Here is a 22,508-nt window from a genome sequence, read left to right on the forward strand (position 1 = left end):
GAGTAGCTGTGGTTCTGAAGGAGCTGACATAAGCATCTGACCCCCACCCCCACCCAAGAGGAGGGGCCAGAAAGAAAGCTGGCCTTGTGCCAGGAAGCTGTGGGCCCACATGGACAAGTTCAGTGTCTTTCCAACTGTGTGCAGATCGCTGAGGACAGGGTGCAATGAACTAAGGGATCCTTCTGTGCTTCAGATGCAGACAAGAAATGAATGCGTCCCTGTTTCTCAGATGCTGAATGTGCTGCCCGGCAGCTGGTCTGCTGGATCTGCGACTCGGGGGCACAGGCAGGCCTTCATGGAAGCTGCTGTAGCTAACCTCAGAGACCCCGCATGCCCCTCCGGACATGGCCGAAGGAGCTGTGCCCGTGACAGCCCTGTGTGCCCTGTACCTGCACTTGGCTTGATAGGGAAGGTGTGGGTCACCTGGCTAGACTTAAGAGCAGGGCGCAAAGAGAGGAGGCCAGGAATGGGTAGGCTCCACCTTCCGAGGTAGAAGCTGCATAGCTCAGCAAGACATGGGAAGCATGGAGCCGACCTCCAGACTTTAGGTCTGGGCAGCCTTCTCCTTGAGGAGCATTCTCTCCCCCATCTGGGCTATCGGCTGGTCCCAGCTCCAGGGACTGTGGGAGATGGATTGATTTCAGGGTCCCAACCATACCTGCTTCCCTGTGTCCATGCACTTTGCAGTGTGATTTTGCAACTCTTCCTATCCAGAGATGAAGTCCATATGCCCACCCTTGCATCTGGACCGGCCGTGTGTCTTGCGTTGGCCCACACCACTTGACACAGTGACGGAGTGCCAGTTCTGAGTCTTGGCTCCAAGGGCCTAGCAAACATCCACTTACTCTCCTGGGTTCTGCAGTGGCCTGGGAACCAGCCTGGGCCAGCCTGCTGCACGCAGGAAACGTGTGGCCAGTCCCTCGCACGGACCCCGCTGATGCTTGTCCGCCCCCTGGGGGGTCACCTAACTGACCTGCAGGTAACTGCAGACACGAGAGGAAGCCGACTGAACCCAACCTAAATTGCTGAGCCACAGAATTACAAGCTAAATGAGTGAGTGTTGTTTTAAGCCAGTACATTTGAGGGTGGTCTGTTTCACCGGCAGGGGCAAAAGACACAGGCCCCGTGGCAGTGGGTGCAAAGGAGGGGTCTGCATCCTGGAAAGGCCCGGGCTGCGGGTGAGGGTGGCAGCCGAGAGCCGAGAGCCAAGGGATGTCTGAAACCAGGAAGCCTCTGCCGGTAGGTCTTACCTGGAGGAGCCCTGGAGATCCAGGGACCAGGGCAGAGCCTCGGGAGTAATAAGGACCAGGACCCTTGGTTACCATGGGAATAGTAGGACTTTAATCCTGATGAGCGGCTCTGTGCATGTACTCTTTCCAGACGCTCTCTTCCCCCGGGAGGCTGACCTTCGTCCCCTCAGTGGGGTGGGCTCCCCGGGATATGAAATCCTGATTCATCAGCATTAGGTCGCCAGGGAATTCAGCTACGGGGAGGAGATTCCGGTTGGTTAAGCCCGTGATGGAGCGTTCCACTTTCTTGGTGGGGAAGAATGGTTTCCGGTCATTTGGCTGGTGTGTGAAACACTTTTTTGGTTCCTCTGACTTGAAAATTACGTTCAGGTTTATTTCTTGTCTTTTTATGGCTGTGTTCTCTGCGTTGCTTCTCGCCTCTTGCTTGGTGTCACTGTAGAAATCAGCGTCCTTGTCATCCTCGTCTTCCCTCGTCTTGTCTTTCGCCTTTGGGCACAGGCCCCCTCTGGACAGAAAGGAAGAGCCCCGAAACCTCTCAATGTAGGGCAAGAGTTGCCTGTTTCTCAGGGCTCGAGCAAGCTGCATCCGTTCTATGTGCTTGATGATGGTGAGCTTCTCGCGCTGTGGCATTCTTAACTCCTCTGGGGGCACGATCACCTTTGCAGTCCATATTTTTTCGAGGGGCCTACAGGTAGCACAGGGAGGGGAATGCTGTGTTCTATAGTCCATCGCCCGCTTGTAGTCCGAAGACAGTGATTGGAGCTCCTTGAGCATCTTCCACTCTTCCTCTTGCTTGTGAGTCAGAAGCCGTTTTGCCGCTACGGTGTGAACACCACCCAGACGCTGACAACGTGAAGGGGACTGTTAAAATCGCAACGGGACAGGAACAGGGCACCCACCGAAAGAATTGCCTCGTGGCCCCTCTCCCCCTGTGGCTGAGAGTCTGAGCCCCTGTGCAGTGGGAAGCAGGGAGGAGCTGTGGGGTCAGACAGGCTGGGTTCAAATCCTGTCTCTTCTTCTCTACGGTGAATTTGGAAGAATAGTACCGACTTACAGGGCATGGCGAGACCTTACATATGAAAGCAGCTCGCACAAGGGAAGGGCTCCAGAGATGGCAGCTCCCGTCTGTCATCAGCACTCACAGCTCTATTCCTGACCAGGACTTTGGAACAAGGGAGGATTTGCTATGCAGGTGTGGGAGCCTCCAGCGGACGCAGCCAACTCGAGGCCACTGGGAGACTTGTGTCTCCGTGGCTGGTGGGTTTTGAACCTCCTGCTCCACCCCCCAGCCTACTGCCTTGCTTCAGCGGGGCCTCCCTGTGAATAAGCTTTAGGACACTTACTAGGATCTCTTTTTCCAAGGGGGAGTATTTCCCGAGGGCAATTCGTGGATCTGATTGGTAGAATTTGGTCCATATCCTGAAAGGCAGAGAGGCAGGTAAAGTAGGACTCCAGGAAGGGTCTTTCTACTTATAGTTTTGGGGGGGGGCGGGAATTAGGGCGACTCTGCATTCGTCAGGCTAGGACCACTGTGACTGGGGTGGGCTCCTCCCCTTGGTTCGTTCTGGGGGGCAGGGGGATGGGGAGAAAGGACCAGAAGCACAGCTACACTCACTCCAATGGCGAAGCCGAACACAGACCCCGTTGGCAGCACAGGGAGTCTTTATCCCGAAAGGAATCGCTCATGGTACATATTCTGACTGGTGTTCCGTTCTTATTCCACATTCCCTCTGCAGCTTTCCTTTCTTGGGTCCTCTGTTTTCCTACCTTCTGACAGCCATTCTCCCATTCTCTGATCATAGTCCCACACTAGGCTAGGATAGGAGGCGTCAATGCCTGGAGTTGCTTTCTAGGACAGTGTAATAGGAACCCAAGGGACAGTCACAAACTTCTCTTGCATCATAACTGGCCTGCTTGGGGGCTATTGTGAGGTCTGAGTTTAGGCATCACAGGATGCCCTGGGGTGAAATGGACACACAGTACCATGTTCCTGCAGTGCTGGAGTCCAGGGCAATAGGGGGGGCAGAGCTCGTGGCTGGAGGGACGATCTGACCACGTCACTGCCACCTACAAGCCAACAGAGACTGCTCAGTCCCTTTAGGATGAAGGCTCAGTCTCTCTCTGGTTTTCACTTGCCTCTCCAATCTTGGTTCCTCATGCTCCATCAAAGTATGCTATCCACGGCTCCTGGAACCAGTTTCTTGGAACCAGCTGTTGTTCATGCTGCGCCCAGGTGTCAGGGACCTCTCCTCCCCTTGGCAACTTGCTTGTCTCTCAAGCTCACCTGTGCCTCCCCTGAAGTTTTCCTTGTGGAATAAATCACCCCTTTGTCTGTGTTCTCATAGTCTTGGTATCATTATGCTATAGCCCTGTCACAGATTGCCTTGGTTGTCCAATAAGTCTGGCTCTCCCTCTGCTCAAAAGGAAGTACCAGCAGCATCTTATTCTTGTGTTGCTGTGGTCTAGCATGGGGCCTCGCGGAGCAGATGCTTAGCTTGCTGACTCAATTAGCAATCGTCCCGGGCCTCTGGCCAAAGGTGGGATCAAGAGTGTTCCTGGTGAGAATGGACGTTGGCCCAACCCCTACAAAAAGTATTATGACTATATATATATCAAATGTTACAAATGCATTTACCCTTGGCCCAGCAATTATGTGTATAAAATAAAATATGCACAAGGTTAGTCAACACAGCCTGTTTGGGATGACAAACCTAATGACACACTCAAATGTCCATTAACAGGGATTGGTTAGAGAGTTATGATCAACCATACAATGGAATACTATGCTGCAGTAATAAAGATCAAGGGAGGAAGATCTTTATTTGTATGGAAATACCTCCAAGAAATATGATTAAGTATGGTTTTTGCATAAACGCACAAAGCAAGGTGCAAAAGAATATAAGTTGTAGACTACCTTTTAGAGTGGGAAAGGAACAAATAAGCATATATATTTGTATTTTGCATAAAGAAAATCTAGGATAATACACACACAAAAACTAATAAAAATGGCTACCGGAGGTGGGTACCTGGCAGATGAGAAAGTGGTGGAAATGAGCCTTTTCACTGTACACATTATTCTGTCTTGAATTTAGAACCATAGGAGTGTATTACCCACTGGAAAAAATGAAAAGGAAACAGTGGCTCATGGAAGAGGACTTCCGTGTTGTCTCTGACAAGTATGGGTCCTAAAGGTTGCCTTTGACTCCACCAGGAAATTCAAAGTGGGGATGTTTAGGACGTGGTCCAGTGCTCATACTCCATGTGAAACATCTAAAACACAACGGTGCTCCTCCCATTCACACAAGCAAGTTCAGTTACCTGGAACAGCTCCAAACCCAGGAATCTGCAAAGAGTATCTCTTAGCAGTAAAGAAAAGGTCTCCTGCTCTGTGTTCAGTGACTCAGCCGTCTGTGCTAATGAAGAGTGACCTTGCATGAACCACACACCTGACACATCATATGCACTCAACACATAGTTGTGAAACAATCAGTGAATGATATATGATGGAATATTATGTACCTATCAAAAAGCCAGTCTTGGACAAATTTCCAATAATGTATCTGTGGTGTAATGTGATATTTTAAAAAGGCAGAACATAAAACTTATATAGAGGAGGATCTGGGTGCTATAAATACACAAATATGCAAGAGGGAAACAGACAAGCAGGAAATACACAGACATCAGCCCTGGTTACTCTGGGCTATGCGCTGATGAGGGATCCTCTAGGTCTGGCTGTGTTTCAGCAGGCTGGTACCTCCAGATATTTAGGAGGAGGAGCTATGGTCCCATTCCAAAATATATGGACAGGAAAGGGTGCCAAGGTCAGGACCCAGCTTCTCCAGACATCAGGGAAAGGTGGTGAGAAAGGGGCACCCTGCCAGTCTGCCTGGGAGGGTGGCACCATGACAACAGGTCTTCACATTGTGGGGAAACTGATGCTTCCTGCACTCAGCGCCACTAACCTGCTTCGAGCTCACTTCCTTCTCTCCCTCTCATTGCCATCCCCAACCTTTTTGTTGGTTTTTTTTTTTAAGATATTTCTCCCCGATCATTTTTACTTCAGGTCTTATTCCTGACTGTTACGTGGTTTTGTGCTCATTTTTATTCACTGTCATCAACCCCGTAGGCTGGCTTGTTCTCTACGCTTCCTCTTCTACTGCCTGTCATTTTAATCCTCTATGTTTTACTGTCATGTTCGTTTTATGTCTCTGCCTTGTAGCCTTTACCTTTTATATACATTTCTTCTATTTTAACCTACTGTATTAGTCAGCGCTGTTCAGAGAGACAGAGAAGAGAGTTTAAGGAAGTGGCTTACATGATTTTGGAGGCTGGAAGACTGGCAGGCTGGGGACCCAGGGAAGAGCCCCTGTTGCAGGTCAGGCCTGCTGCCAGAATTTCTTCTTCCTGGAGGTACGTCAGTCTTTCTTCTGTTCATGCCTTCAACTGATTGGGTGAGGCCCACCCATGGTATGAAGGGCAGTTTGCTTTACCCAAAGTCCACTGATTTAAATGTTAATCTCATCCAAAAACATCCTCACAGAAACATCCAGAGTTATTCATGGCCCAGCCAAGTTGACACATAAAATTAATCATCAAACCTACTTATATTTACTAGGTTTTTAAAGATTAGTTTAAATGTTTTTTTGTAGTCTTTAAACAGCAGGGTTTTTTGCTGTTCTCCCACTTTGGAACTTTGTGGTAATAGATGCATATAATATGTACTCCCTTGTGTCTGCTTTTTTCCCCGAACATTGTGTTTTTCAGACTCTCTTACCAATATGTTTGACTTTGGCTCATTTTCATCGTTGCTTAGCATGATTATGTTATGATTTCTTAGTCATATGATTTCATAATCATAATGATTTGGGGGGCATTCTTGTACATGTCTCCTTGGGTTATGTGCATGCTTTCCAGTGGGTGCAAATCTAGGAGCAGAAGTCCTGGGTTCTAGGGTATGTGTAGCATCGATTTCCTACAAAATTCTCAGCTCTATTCCAAAGTTTCTACCAGTTCACAATCCCACCAGTAATTCCCCCTTGTCAACACTGGTGGGTATGTTGTGGTATCTCACAGTGGCTTTAATTTGCATTTTTCTGGGTACAAATGAGACTGAATGCTTTTTCTGTTGGCCATTGAGTTGACCCTTTGTGAAATGTCTGTTCTAGTCTTTTGCCGATTTAAAAAAATTTTTTATTGTTATGTTAATCACCATACATTACATCATTAGTTTTAGATGTAGTGTTCCATGATTCATTGTTTGTGCATAACACCCAGTGCTCCATGCAGAACGTGCCCTCTTTAATACCCATCACCAGGCTAACCCATCCTCCCACACCCCTCCCCTCTAGAACCCTCAGTTTGTTTTTCAGAGTCTATCGTCTCTCATGGTTCATCTCAGCCTCTGATTTCCCCCCCTTCATTCTTCCCCTCCTGCTATCTTTTTTTTTTCTTAACATATGTTGCATTATTTGTTTCAGAGGTACAGATCTGAGATTCAACAGTCTTGCATAATTCACAGCGCTTACCAGAGCACATGCTCTCCCCAGTGTCTATCACGCAGTCACCCCATCCCTCCCACCCCACCCCCCACTCCAGCAACCCTCAGTTTGTTTCCTGAGATTAAGAATTCCTCATATCAGTGAAGTCATATGATACATGTCTTTCTCTGTTTGACTTATTTCGCTCAGCATAATACCCTCCAGTTCCATCCACGTCATTTCAAATGGCAAGATCTCATTCCTTTTGATGGCTGCATAATATTCCATTGTATATATATACCACCTCTTCTTTATCCATTCATCTGTCGATGGATATCTTGGCTCTTTCCACAGTTTGGCTATTGTGGACATTGCTGCTATAAACATCGGGGTGCACATACCCCTTCAGATCCCTACATTTGTATCTTTGGGGTAAATACCCAGTAGTGCAATTGCTGGATCATATGGGAGCTCTATTTTCAACTTTTTGAGGAACCTCCATACTGTTTTCCAGAGTGGCTGCACCAGCTTGCATTCCCACCAACAGTGTAGGAGGGTTCCCCTTTCTCCACATCCCCGCCAACATCTGTCATTTCCTGACTTGTTAATTTTAGCCATTCTGACTGGTGTGAGGTGATATCTCATTGAGGTTTTGATTTGGATTTCCCTGATGCCGAGTGATGTTGAGCACTTTTTCATGTGTCTGTTGGCCATTTGGATGTCTTCTTTGGAAAAATGTCTGCTCATGTCTTCTGCCCATTTCTTGATTGGATTCTTTGTTCTTTGGGTGTTGAGTTTGATAACTTCTTTATAGATTTTGGATACTAGCCCTTTATCTGATATGTCATTTGCAAATATCTTTTCCCATTCTGTCGGTTGTCTTTTGGTTTTGTTGACTGTTTCCTTTGCTGTGCAAAAGCTTTTTATCTTGATGAAATCCCAATAGTTCATTTTTGCCCTTGCTTCCCTTGCCTTTGGCAATGTTTCCAGGAAGAAGTTGCTGCGGCTGAGGTCGAAGAGGTTGCTGCCTCTGTTCTCCTTTAGGATTTTGATGGACTCCTGTCTCACACTGAGGTCTTTCAACCATTTGGAGTCTATTTTTGTGTGTGGTGTAAGGAAATGGTCCAGTTTCATTCTTCTGCATGTGGCTGTCCAATTTTCCCAACACCATTTGTTGAAGAGACTGTCTTTTTGCCATTGGACATTCTTTCCTGCTTTGTCAAAGATTAGTTGACCATAGAGTTGAGGGTCCATTTCTGGGCTCTCTATTCTGTTCCATTGATCTATGTGTCTGTCTTTGTGTCAGTACCATACTGTCTTGATGATGACAGCTTTCTAATAGAGCTGGAAGTCCGGAATTGTGATGCCACCAGCTTTGCTTTTCTTTTTCAACATTCTTCTGGCTATTCGGGGTCTTTTCTGGTTCCATACAAATTTTAGGATTATTTGTTCCATTTCTTTGAAAAAAGTGGATGGTATTTTGATGGGGATTGCATTGAATGTGTAGATTGCTCTAGGTTGCATTGACATCTTCACAATATTTGTTCTTCCAATCCATGAGCATGGAACGTTTTTCCATTTCTTTGTGTCTTCCTCAATTTCTTTCATGAGTATTTTAAATTTTTTTTTTTTTTTTTTTTTTTTTTTGCGAGAGAGAGAATGAGAGACAGAGAGCATGAGAGGGAAGAGGGCAGAGGGAGAAGCAGACTCCCTGCCGAGCAGGGAGCCCGATGCGGGACTCGATCCAGGGACTCCAGGATCATGACCTGAGCCGAAGGCAGTCGCTTAATGGACTGAGCCACCCAGGCGCCCTTTCATGAGTATTTTATAGTTTTCTGAGTACAGATCCTTTGCCTCTTTGGTTAGATTTATTCCTAGGTATCATGGTTTTGGGTGCAATTGTAAATGGGATCAACTCCTTAATTTCTCTTTCTTCTGTCTTGTTGTTGGTGTATAGGAATGCCACTGACTTCTGTAGATTGATTTTATATCCTGCCACTTTACTGAATTCCTGTATGAGTTCTAGCAGTTTTGGGGTGGAGTCTTTGGGGTTTTCCACATAAAGTATCATATCATCTGCAAAGAGTGAGAGTTTGACTTCTTCTTTGCCAATTTGGATGCCTTTGATTTCTTTTTGTTGTCTGATTGCTGTGGCTAGGACTTCCAATACTATGTTGAATAGCAGTGGTGATAGTGGACATCCCTGCTGCGTTCCTGACCTTAGGGGAAAAGCTCTCAGTTTTTCCCCATTGAGAATGATATTTGCTGTAGGTTTTTCATAGATGGCTTTTATGATATTGAGGTATGTACCCTCTATGCCTATACTCTGAAGAGTTTTGATCAAGAAAGGGTGCTGTACTTTGTGAAATGCTTTTTCTGCATCTATTGAGAGGATCATATGATTCTTGTTCTTTCTTTTGTTAATGTATTGTATCACGTTGATTGATTTGTGGATGTTGAAGCAACCTTGCAGCCCAGGGATCAATCCCACTTGGTCGTGGTGAATAATCCTTTTAATGTACTGTTGGATCCTATTGGCTAGTATTTTGGTGAGAATTTTTGCATCCATGTTCATCAAGGATATTGGTAATTCTCCTTTTTGATGGGGTCTTTGTCGGGTTTTGGGATCAAGGTAATGGAGGCCTCATAAAATGAGTTTGGAAGTTTGCCTTCCATTTCTATTTTTTGGAACAGTTTCAGAAGGATAGGTATTAATTCTTCTTGAAATGTTTGGTAGAATTCCCCTGGGAAGCCATCTGGCCCTGGGCTTTTGTTTGTTGGGAGATTTTTGATGACTGCTTCAATTTCCTTAATGGTTGTAGGTCTGTTCAGGTTTTCTATTTCTTCCTGGTTCAGTTTTGATAGTTGATACATCTCTAGGAATGCATCCATTTCTTCCAGATTATCTAATTTGCTGGCACAGAGTTGCTCATAATATGTTCTTATAATTGTTTGTATTTCTTTGGTGTTGGTTGTGATCTCTCCTCTTTCGCTCCTGATTTTGTTGATTTGGGTCATTTCTCTTTTCTTTTTGATAAGTCTGGCCAGGGGTTTATCAATCTTGTTAATTCTTTCAAAGAACCAGCTCCTAGTTTCGTTGGTCTGTTCTACTGTTCTTTTAGTTTCTATTTCATTGATTTCTGCTCTGATCTTTATTATTTCTCTTCTCCTGCTGGTTTTAGGCTTTATTTGCTGTTCTTTCTCCAGCTCCTTTAAGTGTAGGGTTAGGTTGTGTACTTGAGACCTTTCTTGTTTCTTGAGAAAGGCTTGTATTGCTATGTACTTTCCTCTTAAGACTGCCTTTGCTGCATCCCAAAGATTTTGAATAGTTGTGTTTTCATTTTCATTGGTTTCCATGAATTTTTTTTAATTCTTCTTTAATTTCCTGGTTGAGCCATTGATTCTTTAGTAGGATGCTCTTTAGCCTCCATGTATTTGAGTTCTTTCCGACTTTCCTCTTGTGATTGAGTTCTAGTTTCAAAGCATTGTGGTCTGAAAATATTCAGGGAATGATCCCAATCTTTTGGTACTGGTTGAGACCTGATTTATGACCTAGGATGTGATCGATTCTGGAGAATGTTCCATGGGCACTAGAGAAGAATGTGTATTCCGTTGCTTTGGGATGGAATGTTCTGAATATATCTGTGAAGTCCATTTGGTCCAGTGTGTCATTTAAAGTCTTTATTTCCTTGTTGATCTTTTGCTTAGATGATCTGTCCATTTCAGTGAGGGGGGTGTTAAAGTCCCCCACTATTATTGTATTGTTGTCAATGTGTTTCTTTGCTTTTGTTATTAATTGCCTTATATAATTGGCTGCTCCCATGTTAGGGGCATAGATATTTACAATTGTTATATCTTCTTGTTGGATAGACCCTTTAAGTAGGATATAGTGTCCTTCCTCATCTCTTATTACAGTCTTTGGTTTAAAATCTAATTTGTCTGATATAAGGATTGCCACCCCAGCTTTCTTTTGGTGTCCATTAGCATGGTAAATGGTTTTCCACCCCCTCACTTTCAATCTGGGGGTGTCTTTGGGTCTAAAATGAGTCTCTTGCAGACAGCATATCGATGGGTCTTGTTTTTTAATCCAATCTGATAGCCTGTGTCTTTTGATTGGGGCATTTAGCCCATTTACATTCAGAGTAACTATTGAAAGGTAGGAATTTAGTGCCATTGTACTGCCTGTAAAGTGACTGTTACTGTATATTGTCTGTGTTCCTTTCTGGTCTATGTTGCTTTTAGGCTCTGTCTTTGCTTAGAGGACCCCTTTCAATATTTCTTGTAGGGCTGGTTTCGTTTTTGCAAATTCCTTTAGTTTTTGTTTGTCCTGGAAGCTTTTTATCTCTCCTTCAATTTTCAATGACAGCCTTGCTGGATATAGTATTCTTTGCTGCGTATTTTTCTCATTTAGTGCTCTGAAGATATTATGCCAGTCCTTTCTGGTCTGCCAGGTCTCTGTGGATAGGTCTGTTGCCAATCTAATGTTTCTACCATTGTAGGTTACATATCTCTTCTCCTGAGCTGCTTTCAGGATTTTCTTTGTCTCTGAGACTCGTAAGTTTTACTATTAGATGTCAGGGTGTTGACCTATTTTTATTGATTTTGAGAGGGGTTCTCTGTGCTTCTTGGATTTTGATGCCTGTTTCCTTCCCCAAATTAGGGAAGTTCTCTGCTATAACTTGCTCCAGTATACCTTCTGCCCCTCTCTCTCTTTCTTCTTCTTCTGGGATCCCAATTATTCTAATGTTGTTTCATATTATGGTATCACTTATCTCTCGAATTCTGCCCTCGTGATCCAGTAGTTGTTTATCTCTCTTTTTCTCAGCTTCTTTATTTTCCATCATTTGGTCTTCTATATCACTGATTCTCTCTTCTGCCTCATTTATCCTAGCAGTTAGCGCCCCCATATTTGATTGTACCTCATTAATAGGCTTTTTGATTTCGACTTGGTTAGATTTTAGTTCTTTTACTTCTCCAGAAAGGGTTTCTCTAATAACTTCCATGCTTTTTTCAAGCCCAGCTAGTATCTTTAAAGTGATGATTCTGAACTCTAGATCCGACATTGTACTTATGTCTGTATTGAATAGGTCCCTGGCAGTTGGTACTACCTCTCGTTCTTTTTGTTGAGGTGATTTTTTCTGCCTTGTCATTTTGTCCAGAGGAGAATAGATGAATGAGAGAATAAAATGCTAACAGGGTAAGAACCTGAAAATATACTCTAAACAAATCAGAAAAGACCTGAAGCAGGGGGAAAAGAAAGGGAAAGAGAGAAAAAAGAAAAAGATAAAGATAAAAACAAACAAAAACAGAACAAAACAAAAAATGATTATGATCAAATATGATCAGGCTGGTACATAGATCAGTGCCACACACTAGATTTTGGGTGTATTTTGGTCTGTTAGAAGAAAGTGCCTCACAAAATTTTAATGAAAGAAAAACTTATATATGTACAAAAATAAGGGTTGATATGATGAAGGGATGGAATATGACTGTAAAGATGAAAATTATAAAAAATTTTATAAAAGGAATTGATAAGAAGTTGTTTGAAAAAAGAAAGAAGAGTCTTTAAAAAAAAAAGAAAAAAAAAGGGAGAGAATGTGATCAGGCAGGGGAGTAGAAAAAAACCGTACACTAGAGATTTAGGGTATATTTTGATCTGTTAGAAGAAACTATCTCCAAATTTTAAAGAGAGAACAACATATATATATATATGCCAAAAATACGGGTAACTACTATGAAGGGATAGAATTTGACTCTAAAAATGAAAAATAAAAATGTTTTTTAAAAAAGGGATTGGTAAGATGTTGGTTGAAAAAGGAAAAAAGAAAAATTCAAAAAACCCCCACAAAAAACAGTTAAAAAAATTAACTTTGAAAGACTAAAGAATCATGGTAAAAAAGCCGTGAATTCTATGTGCAGTGGTCCCCTAGCGCTGGAGTTCTGCCGCTCTCATTGATCGGTAAACTTGGTCTTGGCCGGCTGTTCTCACTGAACTTCTGGGGAGGGGCCTGTTGCCGTGGTTTCCAAATGTCTCTGCCGGAGGCGGAAGTGCCCCGCCCTTGCCCCCTCCCGGCTAAGTCATCTGCTCGGGTTTGCTCTCCGGGGCTTTTGTTCCCTGCGAGCTTTCCGTCCAGCTTTGGAGGCAGAGAGTGAAAATGGCGGCCTCCCAATCTCCGCCCCGGAGGAGCCGAGAACTCGGGGCCCCGCTCCTCAGTGCGCCCCCAGAGAAAAGCCGCCAGTCACTCTCGTCTCCCCGGTCTCCGGCCGCACTCCGTGCTCGCCCGGCCTGTGACCGCGCGTTTCTCTCTCTGGCCCCGACCCTGGGTGGAGTCTCCAAACCCAGCAGATCCCTGCGGTGCCCTCCCGCGCGGCTCCTCCTGGGGGAGGAAGGTGAGTCTCCCCGGATCTGCCGCTTGTGGGGTCCCTGCTGGAGGAGCAGGGGCCCGACTGGGCCGCGGATCACGGTTTATGGTGCCTGGGCTCCGCCTCTGCAGCCGGCTTCCCTGCTCCGATACCTGGGAGCTCTGCCACACTCAGGCACCCCCGGTCTTTCTGTGACCCCGAGGGTCCTGAGACCCCACTGTCCCGGAGGGTTCCCCCCCCCCCCCCCCCCGCTTAGCCACCAGAGTGATGTCCCTCGGCGGAGCAGACTTTTAAAAGTCCCGATTTTGTGCTCCGTGGTTCTATCACTTGCCAGAAGTGGCCGACGGAGGCCCCTCCCCCGCCATCTATCCTCCCGAATCGCCTCGGATTCACTTCTCCGCACGTCCTACCTTCCAGAAAGTGGTCGCTTTTCTGTTCAGAGAGTTGCTGCTATTCTTTTCTTCAATCTCCTGTTGAGTTCGTAGGTGTTCAGAATGGTTTAATCCCTATGCAGCTGAATTCCTGAGACCAGACGAAATCCAGGTCTGCTCCTCTGCCATCTTGCTCCGCCCCTGCCCATTTTTTCTAATAGGCTTTTGTTTTCTTGTTGATATGTGGGATGTCCTTACGTATTCTTGATGGAAGCCCTTCACCGGTTCAACACATGGCAAACACCTGCTCCTACTGTGGACTTGGCCCTCTCCTTTCTTAAATTTAAGTGTCTCTTATGCCAGGTGCACTCCCAACTTACCAGTCTTTCCTTGATTGGTTAGTGCTTCCCAAGCCTTGTTTAAGAAATCATTTCCTGGGCGCCTGGGTGGCTCAGTTGTTAAGCGACTGCCTTCAGCTCACGTCATGATCCCAGGGTCCTGGGATCGAGTCCCGCATTGCGCTCCCTGCTCTGCGGGGAGCCTGCTTCTCCCTCTCCCACTCCCCCTGCTTGTGTTCCCTCTCTCGCTGTGTCTCTCTCTGTCAAATAAATAAATAAAATCTTTAAAAAAAAAAAAAAGAAATCATTTCCTACCCTAGGTAGGGACAATACTCTCCTAGATTACATTATATATATTTATAATGATATTCTACAGTCTCTAAAAACTTGGGTTTTTTCTTTTGAACTCTCTTAACTTCCTACTCTCAGTTTTTCAGCTATAATGCTCAATTATTTCCCACCTTTTTAAAAGTATTTTCCAGCTTAATTTTATATGGCTACCAAGAAATGCGTGCATGTGTGCGCAGTACGCGCACTTGCAAATCACCCACAAAAACCAGAAGGACTTTCTTCCTCCCCACTTGCGGCCCTGCAGTCAGCGCCTGGGCTCTGGCTCCCTCTGGTGGGTCCTGCTGCTCATTGCAAGTTGTCTCTCCAAAGACCCATCCGCCATCTCCCCTCTCCAGCGGTAAGATTTTCTATGTAGTAGCCCCCTCATTTATGGAAGTGGTGCTCCTTTTTAACATTGCATAGGATACAGTCTTTATATGAGGAGCTGCGTGCTTTAAAATCATAGTTTCCTCTGCAAAGCCATTGGCTCTAGGCAGATCAGAGCCCTGGGAAGGTCTTCCAGACCAGCACTTCTCCAAAGTTAACGTGCAAATAAATCTCCTGGATATTTCCTTAAAATGCCAAGTCTTATTTGGTAGATCTGGGGTGGGACTTAAAATTCTGCACGGCAACAAGTTCCCAGGTGATACCAAAGCTGCTGGTCCAAGAAAAACAAAGTGGCGACTCAGTGTAGGACCACTCAACATGGGATGCTAGTCCAGGTGTGGTCTGTGGACCAGTAGCAGTGGTATTGATCGCTTAGGAGCATGTTAGAAATGCAGAATCTCAGGCCCTGCTCCAGATTTGCTGAATCCCGATGTGCATTTCAAAAGTTCCCCAGGTGATTCACATGCACAGGTAAGTGCAAAAGGCAGCTGGTTGGTGCCTGGGAGGAATCAGAAGGTAGGGTCAGCCCAGAGAGGGCTCGTGGCCAGGACTCACACTGCTATACACCAACCTGCTTCTCAAATCCCATTCCCAGCTGCTCCAGGCCCCTTCTCCTGGCAGAAGGAGTGGGGAGACGGCGGCTCAAGCAGAGTTGTTACAAAGAGTTACTTAGGCATGGGGTCAGCTGTGGCCCTTTTCGAGCCTCCTTGGGAGGTCCACCGGGAATATGGAGCCTCAGGGCAAGGGGAGGCCCGTTTCACATCTCGACCTCTGGGAAATGTTTCGGACACGCTGAGGTGTCAGAAGCAGGGCTGCTGATTCTCTTCCTCTCTGAGGGGTAACAGGTGATTATCTGGGGAATTTCAAGTGCCAGAGAGATAACTCAGTCAAACTTGAGAATCTCAGCCAGGGTGATGGTATTCCCACCTGTGTGAGTTTTCTAGTTTTCTCCACCAGAATTTCTGCTGGGTTCTTCGCAGGCCCATCTGTAGTTATGTTATTAGTGTCTCCCCTCTCTCAGTAGGATGTAAGCTCCAAGAGCCCGAGAACTTTACTTATTAATTGCTATTTTCCAAGCCCCCATCAGGGTCCCTGACACATAGAAGGCACTCAATAAATATTTGTGGAATGAAAAAAAAAAAAAACAACCCAAAACTTAGCTAAGATGCCACTATACAGTGAACCAGAAGCTCTGTGGCAGTAGTTCAAGATCCATCTCTGCTGGCCAGGGAGTAAAGGGAGAGCTTGCGGGTGGTGAGCAAAAACAGCCCTCAGCTCCCGGCAGCATGCATCTCTAGGGCCGGTTTCTGCTGTGGTTGACTGGTTGAATCACTTAGGTGAGGCCGCACCACTGTGGGTAGGAGGTGGAGGGGTCTCCCTGAAGGCATAAGGGAGAGGCCAGTCCTCAGGCAGGAAAAGGGCCCATGGAAGAAGGGCTTTAACAGGAGAGAAAATTACTGCCACTCTCTGGGTCTCACTCTCTTGCATTTTAGCTCTTAGAAGGTCCAGCCCTTCCTGTAGGTGCCCTGGTGGTGAGGGAAAGTGGCTTCTGTCACAGGGAGAAGGCTGGGAGCAAAGTCAAGAACCAGGAGCCAGACCAAGAGCCCCTGGGGTAGTTCACAGCCAGAGATGAGCAGAATCTTGTTGTTCCATGCTCCTTACTAATTGTGTCTACTTCCCTGAACAGTGAGCCCAAGCTTTGACTGCTCCAGTCTGGTCTTGGCCATAAGGTTACATTTAGGCTGAAGGGAAGGACAGGGGCAGGGAAAGTGGGTAGTCGCTCCAAGGCCAGGACCCTGGGGTCACCAGCAGATAGTGAGACCTCATTCCCAAAGGAAACATGAGTCTCAGGAAAGAGAGCTTGGAAGAGGTCCATGAGGCCCAGCGCTCCTAAGCCTGGGGAGTCCTGCCCCTTCCCACCCTGAGGGTGGGGCTCGATTTGATCACTCTATAGAGGAAGGGACATCTGCACTAACCCATAAAAGACAAATTAAGTGGACAGGAGGGGCCACACAGAGGAAACAGAAAAGCGGAGAGAACTGGGAGAGGCTGGTGAGTTCAGGGAACTGAAAGAACCAGGTTTGCAGGAGCAGAAGGAGTATGGGGATGTGATGGGTAAAAGGCCAGAAAAGGAGGCAGCAAAGATCAGGAGAGCCTGTTAGGCCACGATGAAGAGTTGGTACTTTTCCTGCAGGAGAGTGAGACATGCATCACAACGTCCTTTGAAGAAGGTGGCATGCTCAACAGTTCAATTTTTTTTTAAGTCAGCTCTTTGCCCAACATGAGGCTTGAACTCATGATCCTGAGATCAAGAGTCACATGCTCTACTGACTGAGCCAGCCAGGTGCCCCAACAGTTTAATTTTTTTTTAAACAACCTTATCGGGGCATGTGAGTGGCTCAGTCATTAAGCATCTGCCTTCAGCTCAGGTCACGGTCCCAGGGTCCTGGGATGGAGCCCCGCATCGGGCTCCCGCCTCAGCGGGAAGCCTGCTTCTCCCTCTCCCCGCCTCCCCCCGCTTGTGTTTCCTCTCTCATTGTATCTCTCTCTGTCAAATAAATAAATAAAATCTTTAAAAAGAAAAAAAATTAAAAAGATAAAACAACCTTATCGAGGTAAACTTTACTCACCATGAAATTCACTTGTTTTAGGCATGTAATTCAATGATTTGTAGTAACTTTACCGAGTTGTGCAACTGTCTCTACAATTCAGTTTGGAACACTTCCATCACCCTAAAAAGATCCCTTGTGCCCATTTACAATTAATCCTGTGTCGACTACCAGTCTTCAAGTCTCCTTTCTGTCTCTACAGATTTGCCTTAAAATGTTTTCATTTTAAACAACTCCTTCCTTTCTAGCTTTAAATGACCCTCTCTTCCTTGGCTCTCTGCTGTGGAGTGAATGGGTATTCTGTTGTCCCTCTGTCACAGCGGAGGTACCACTAGGTTCATGCTCATGAAAGCTGCCCTCTTCCCATGAGGCCGGAAGCTTGTAGCTTCCTGAGCTTGTAGCTGGCATAACAGCTGAGTTCACTCAGCTTAATGGCTTCCCTGACGAGTGAGGCTGGAGATCCGCTTAATTTTCCATAGACTAACCCAGAAATGACTTTGCAGTTCTGAGACTCCATCAGATTATGGAGGGAGGGTGTTAACTGTGGTTTTCCTTATCTCTAAATAACAACTTCCTGTGTTAGTCTGGCATGAAGATGGCGCCAGGAAAACCCAACCATGATTCTGCTGGTCCCACTACAACCAGACAAGGCAGGAGACAGGGGATGGGCAAACTTCCCATATTTGGAATGCTCCTTTCTGTCTATCAGTCCTTGTGACGTCTGAACACAAATAAAATAGGAGAAAAGTTGGTTCTCCCTGGAGCCATCTCAAGTTAAGATAGTAGGCTTGTGGTGTTACTTGCCCTCCCCTGATGGTGAGGATTGAGCAGGGTCCAGATTCTGTTCTTGTATTGTTGTGAACCATGCCCCACCGGCATCTGACTCAACTCTGTCCCCTCTATGGGTTGCTACATGATGCATCTGAGAAGTAAACTATCAAAAAGAGAATGTGGGAAGTAGGGAGTTGGCCATCTCTGGGACGTACATCCCAGCTAGCTCACCAGATGGAGGGCTTACCCGGTGGCTTATTCCACTTGTGGAAAGTTAGAGAAAGGGCTTAAGGGGAGTCACTCAAGGTCATGTGGTCTGGTGGCAGAGCAATGTGGAGCACAAATACAGAGGCAAGAACCTGGCACATTTAGGGTTGGGATGTAGGGATGGGATGAGACTAGCCTTTGACTGGTGTGTGGACAAAATTTTCACTTTCTCTCATCTACAGAAGCACCCTATGGGATGGACTAACCATTAAACATTTGTTTTGCATGTTTTGCAAGTATTGACGTTACTGGCAAAAGCTGCCAGTATAGAAGCTGGTTATATGGGGATTAGAGTAGGATGTTTTAGTCAACTTAAGTGTAGGGAGAACTCTGTAAGGAAGAACACTTTTCACATATTCATATATACATTCACATGGTCATGCCTGCTATGACCTCAAGTCTTTGTTAGATGGTGAGGTTACAGAAATGAACAGACAGGGTCCCTCTCTTGTGGGAGATCCAATGTAGGGAGGTGAGACAGGCATACAGAAGGGCAGTGTATAATACAATGCACATTGTAACAAGTGCAAGGCAGGGGGACACTCTTGACCATGCTGGGCAGAGACTCGTAATAGCCAGGGGCTCAGAGAACTTCCCATGTGGCAAAACTGTGGGTGTTCAGAGATAAGGTGTATGAGAATGTGAGGAAAGAATGTACAAGTTCATCCATCTCCCTGATTTTCTGTTAACTTTTAGCATGAAATAGACTCCACAGACAGCTGCTTTAGAGGAGATGGGTGAAGAGAAGCAGGGTGAAGGCATTTTCCAAGTGGGATGCCGCTCTGCTTGGGCTGATTACACACATACCCCTCTTACAGTGGAACAAAGGCAGGAATGGGATTTGCCAACAGGAGGAAGAAAGCAAAATCTGCCATTGTCCCATGAAAGTTTCCTTCAGGGACACTTGGAAATTGTTTTTGGCTTAAAGGCAAGAGTCCAGCAGACCTGGGATATTAGGCAATGAAGGTGGGACAAGCCGTCAGCTCCTCTGAATGCAAACATCTCTATCATCTCTTTCTGGCAGGACTTTGTCCTGTGTTCTTTGTCCATGGGGCTCAAGGTGATGGGTGGGTCCTTTATGTGGACATCACTCAGATGGTATAATATGACATGTGCAAAGAAATGGCAAGAAGAAACAGCCTTTTTATTTTTCTTAATTTAATTTAATTTTATTATGTTCTGTTAGTCACCATGCAGGACATCATTAGTTTTTGATGTAGTGTTCCATGTTTCATTGTTTTCATATAACAACAGGCTTTTTAAAAATGTATACACACACACACACACACACACATTAGGCACATAATTTATGTGAATTCAGATTTTGACACTCAGTGAAAAGAGATCTATTTGGGGATCCTGCTCTGTTCCATTGATCTGTGGGTCTTGTTTATGTCCATATCACACTGCCATGACTATATAGCTCTATATTAAGTCTTGAAATCAGATAGTGTTAGTCCTCCAACTTTGTTCTTTTTCAGAAATGCTTTGGCTATTCCAGGTCCTTTGCTTTTCCATATTCACTTTAAAATCAAATTGTCAATTTTACAAAAAGCCTGCGAGGATTTTTTAATGCATTGCTTTGAAACTATAGATCACTTTTGGGAAGAACTGGTATCTTAATAACTTTGAGTTGTCTCTTTGGTGAACATGGCATATCTTCCCATTTATTTAGATCATCTTTAATTTCTTTCAGCAATATTTCATAGTTTTTGATGTGTAGTAATTTAAAATTAGATGTTAAATTTACCCATATGATTTTTATGGACTCTCTACAGTATTTTAAGTGGTAATTGTGTTTCATTTTCCAATTATTATTACTAGTAAGTAGATATACAACTGATTTTTTAAAATTTCCCGTATTTCTTACAACCTTTTAAAAATTACTTATTAATTCTATGGGTTTTTTTTCACCATTTACAAAATCTTTTTTTTTAAATAATTTTAGGCCAACAGAAAAAAACTGCAAAATAATACAGAGAATTCCCATATGCCCTTCACCCTGCTTCCCCTAATGTTAACATCTTACATAACCACAGTAAGGTCAAAATCAGGAAATTAACACTGGGCAATGCTATTAACTAATCTATGGAACTTGTTCCAGTTTCACCACTTCTGCAACTGCTCTGTCTTTCTAGTCCAACTCAGGATGCCACATCACATTTACTTGAGTCTCTTTAGTAGCCTTACGTAGCTTTTTTTTTTTTTTTTAAGATTTCATAAGTTTCCCTTAAATGATCATGTCATCAAAAATATAGTTTCCATTTTTCCTTTCCAATCTACATAGTTTTTATTTCTTTTTCTTACCTTACTGCACTGGCTAACACCTCCAATAAAATGTTGATGAGCCATGGTGAGAGCAGACATACTTGCTTTATTACCCATTTCAGAGGGGCAAAAAGCATTTAGTGTTTTGCTTTTATTAACTTGAAGTTCCCTTTATGCTAAATATGTGTTGAATTTTGACAAGTGGTTTTTTTTCTGTGTCTGTTGAAATGATCTAAAATTTTTCTATACTTTGTTAACATGATGAATCACACTGAATGATTTTCAAATGTTAGACCAACCTTCCATCTCTGGAAGAATCTGCATTTGGTCATGATGCATTATCCTTTTTATTTGTTGATTTCAATATGTTTGTTTTATAGCACTTACTGCTCTCAGATATTTTTGCTTTTGTTTTGTCTCAGTCTTAAAAAAAAAAAACAAAACTTGCTTATTTTCTCTTTCCCCTCCTATTAAAGGAGGTAAGTTCCAAGGAGATAGGAGCCTTTTCCTCCCATGCAAGTTTGTGTTGTTGGCACCTAGACAACACACTGGTCTTGATGAACAATTGAATAGCATAATTTCTGGTGGGTTGACACCTCCAAAGTGCAAATCATTCTCCAACTTTTTAAAAATAATGGTGAATTAGAAACCAACATAGATCAGGGTTAAATGTTCTTATTTAGGTTGTGATTTACACTGAAGTCTTTCTTATTCTATGACTACATAGTTTGTCTTCCTTTCTTTCTACTCTCACGTCCCAAGTCATCCTAAGATTTGATTACCATCCTTTCAGGCTGAACATGGGCACTTCTTCCTATAAAGAATTTCCTTGTGGGTGACTATTTCCACATATTTGTTAAACATGCCAAAGCTCTAACCTCCAATCAAGTCTTTCTTGTCCTTTCCCTGGAATCATTTAGGTATTGGACTCTCACTGCAAACCACTGTGTACACACAACATTTGCTTAGAAGAGAGGAGACATAATTTAGAGAAGACCCATTGAAAAATAACTATACTTATAACTATAGACCATGGTTTTAGGATATCCTAAGCCTAGGCAACCAGTATAATGATCAGGTATGAAAAAATAAAATAAAATAAATACATACCTTAGATGTAAAAGCCACCAAAATGTTTCTAGGACATTCCTCCCTTAAGAAAGTTTGTATTTACAGTTTATTTTTTTTTACAGGTTCTTCCAAGAATTAGATACTTATCTGAATAATGATCTTATGTAGCAATTATTGGGGGAAAACATTCAACTATTTTAAAAGATAAGGACACAGAAAAGAATGTTTGTTCTCCATATGCCAAGAAGTATATATAAGTGGTATTCTCCAAACTTTCACAATTTGTACAAATTTTTGTTTTGTGAAGTTTAGCAAATTCCTTCTCAGATACAGAAAAGATCAGTTGTAGGATATTGGTTTTAGGCAAGTTAAAGCAATACAAGTTTTTTAGGTACATGGCAAAACTAAACAGTAGCTTTACCTGACTCTGTCTTTTTTAGCTACACTTGAAATATTTAATGTATAAGTTTTTATTCAGGGTCTCATATGCAGAGAAGTAGCACTAATCACAGCACTTTCATGGTTCCTAGGGGACATTATGGTGCCATCAACAAAGATTAAGAAGCTTATTCATTCCACAATGTCAGCTGATCTGATTCTGCAATTCTTCAGAAAGAGTTTCTACAACTGCAAGTAGTCTTTTTAATTCTTGATTTTTGAATGAAACTTAAAACACCAATATTGTAAAGTGATATAGAGCGTGTTTGCCAAATCTGAATGGAGTCAGCAAAGATAGAGGTCAGTCTGAGGGTAAGCTAATGTAAATTGTCACAAAAACACTTGGGATATAGATTTTTGTCCTATTCTACCATGACTTGATACATTAAGCTTCAGAATAAAGCACTCTTCTAATTCTCAAGACCTATACACATTTCTCCCTAATGTCTAATTGAAATACAGTATTCCAGGAAGTGAGAATAAAAGATTACCTGTTTTACAGACCAAACCCAAAGACACAAACAAACCAGCTTTAAAAATAAACAAATAAAGGTGATTAACTCTAAGT

At 44.0% G+C, this 22,508-nt stretch overlaps 1 protein-coding gene across 1 annotated transcript; it reads right to left on the reverse strand.

Annotated features, from left to right (window-relative positions):
• Window positions 1–1,340: 1,340 nt before the first annotated feature.
• Window positions 1,341–3,447, reverse strand: CUNH10orf120 (chromosome unknown C10orf120 homolog). The gene is made up of 3 exons (XM_034987329.1): window positions 2,866–3,447; window positions 2,594–2,669; window positions 1,341–2,093 (listed from the first exon to the last, which is right to left on the reverse strand). Exons 1-3 carry the CDS (start codon window positions 3,048–3,050, stop codon window positions 1,341–1,343), a joined length of 1,014 nt encoding a protein of 337 aa, XP_034843220.1. The 5' UTR covers window positions 3,051–3,447.
• Between the last annotated feature and the right edge of the window lie 19,061 nt (window positions 3,448–22,508).

This window comes from Mirounga leonina, unplaced genomic scaffold (assembly GCF_011800145.1).
Source record: "Mirounga leonina isolate KUSES-001 unplaced genomic scaffold, KU_Mleo_1.0 Mir_114, whole genome shotgun sequence".
NCBI lineage: Eukaryota > Metazoa > Chordata > Mammalia > Carnivora > Phocidae > Mirounga > Mirounga leonina.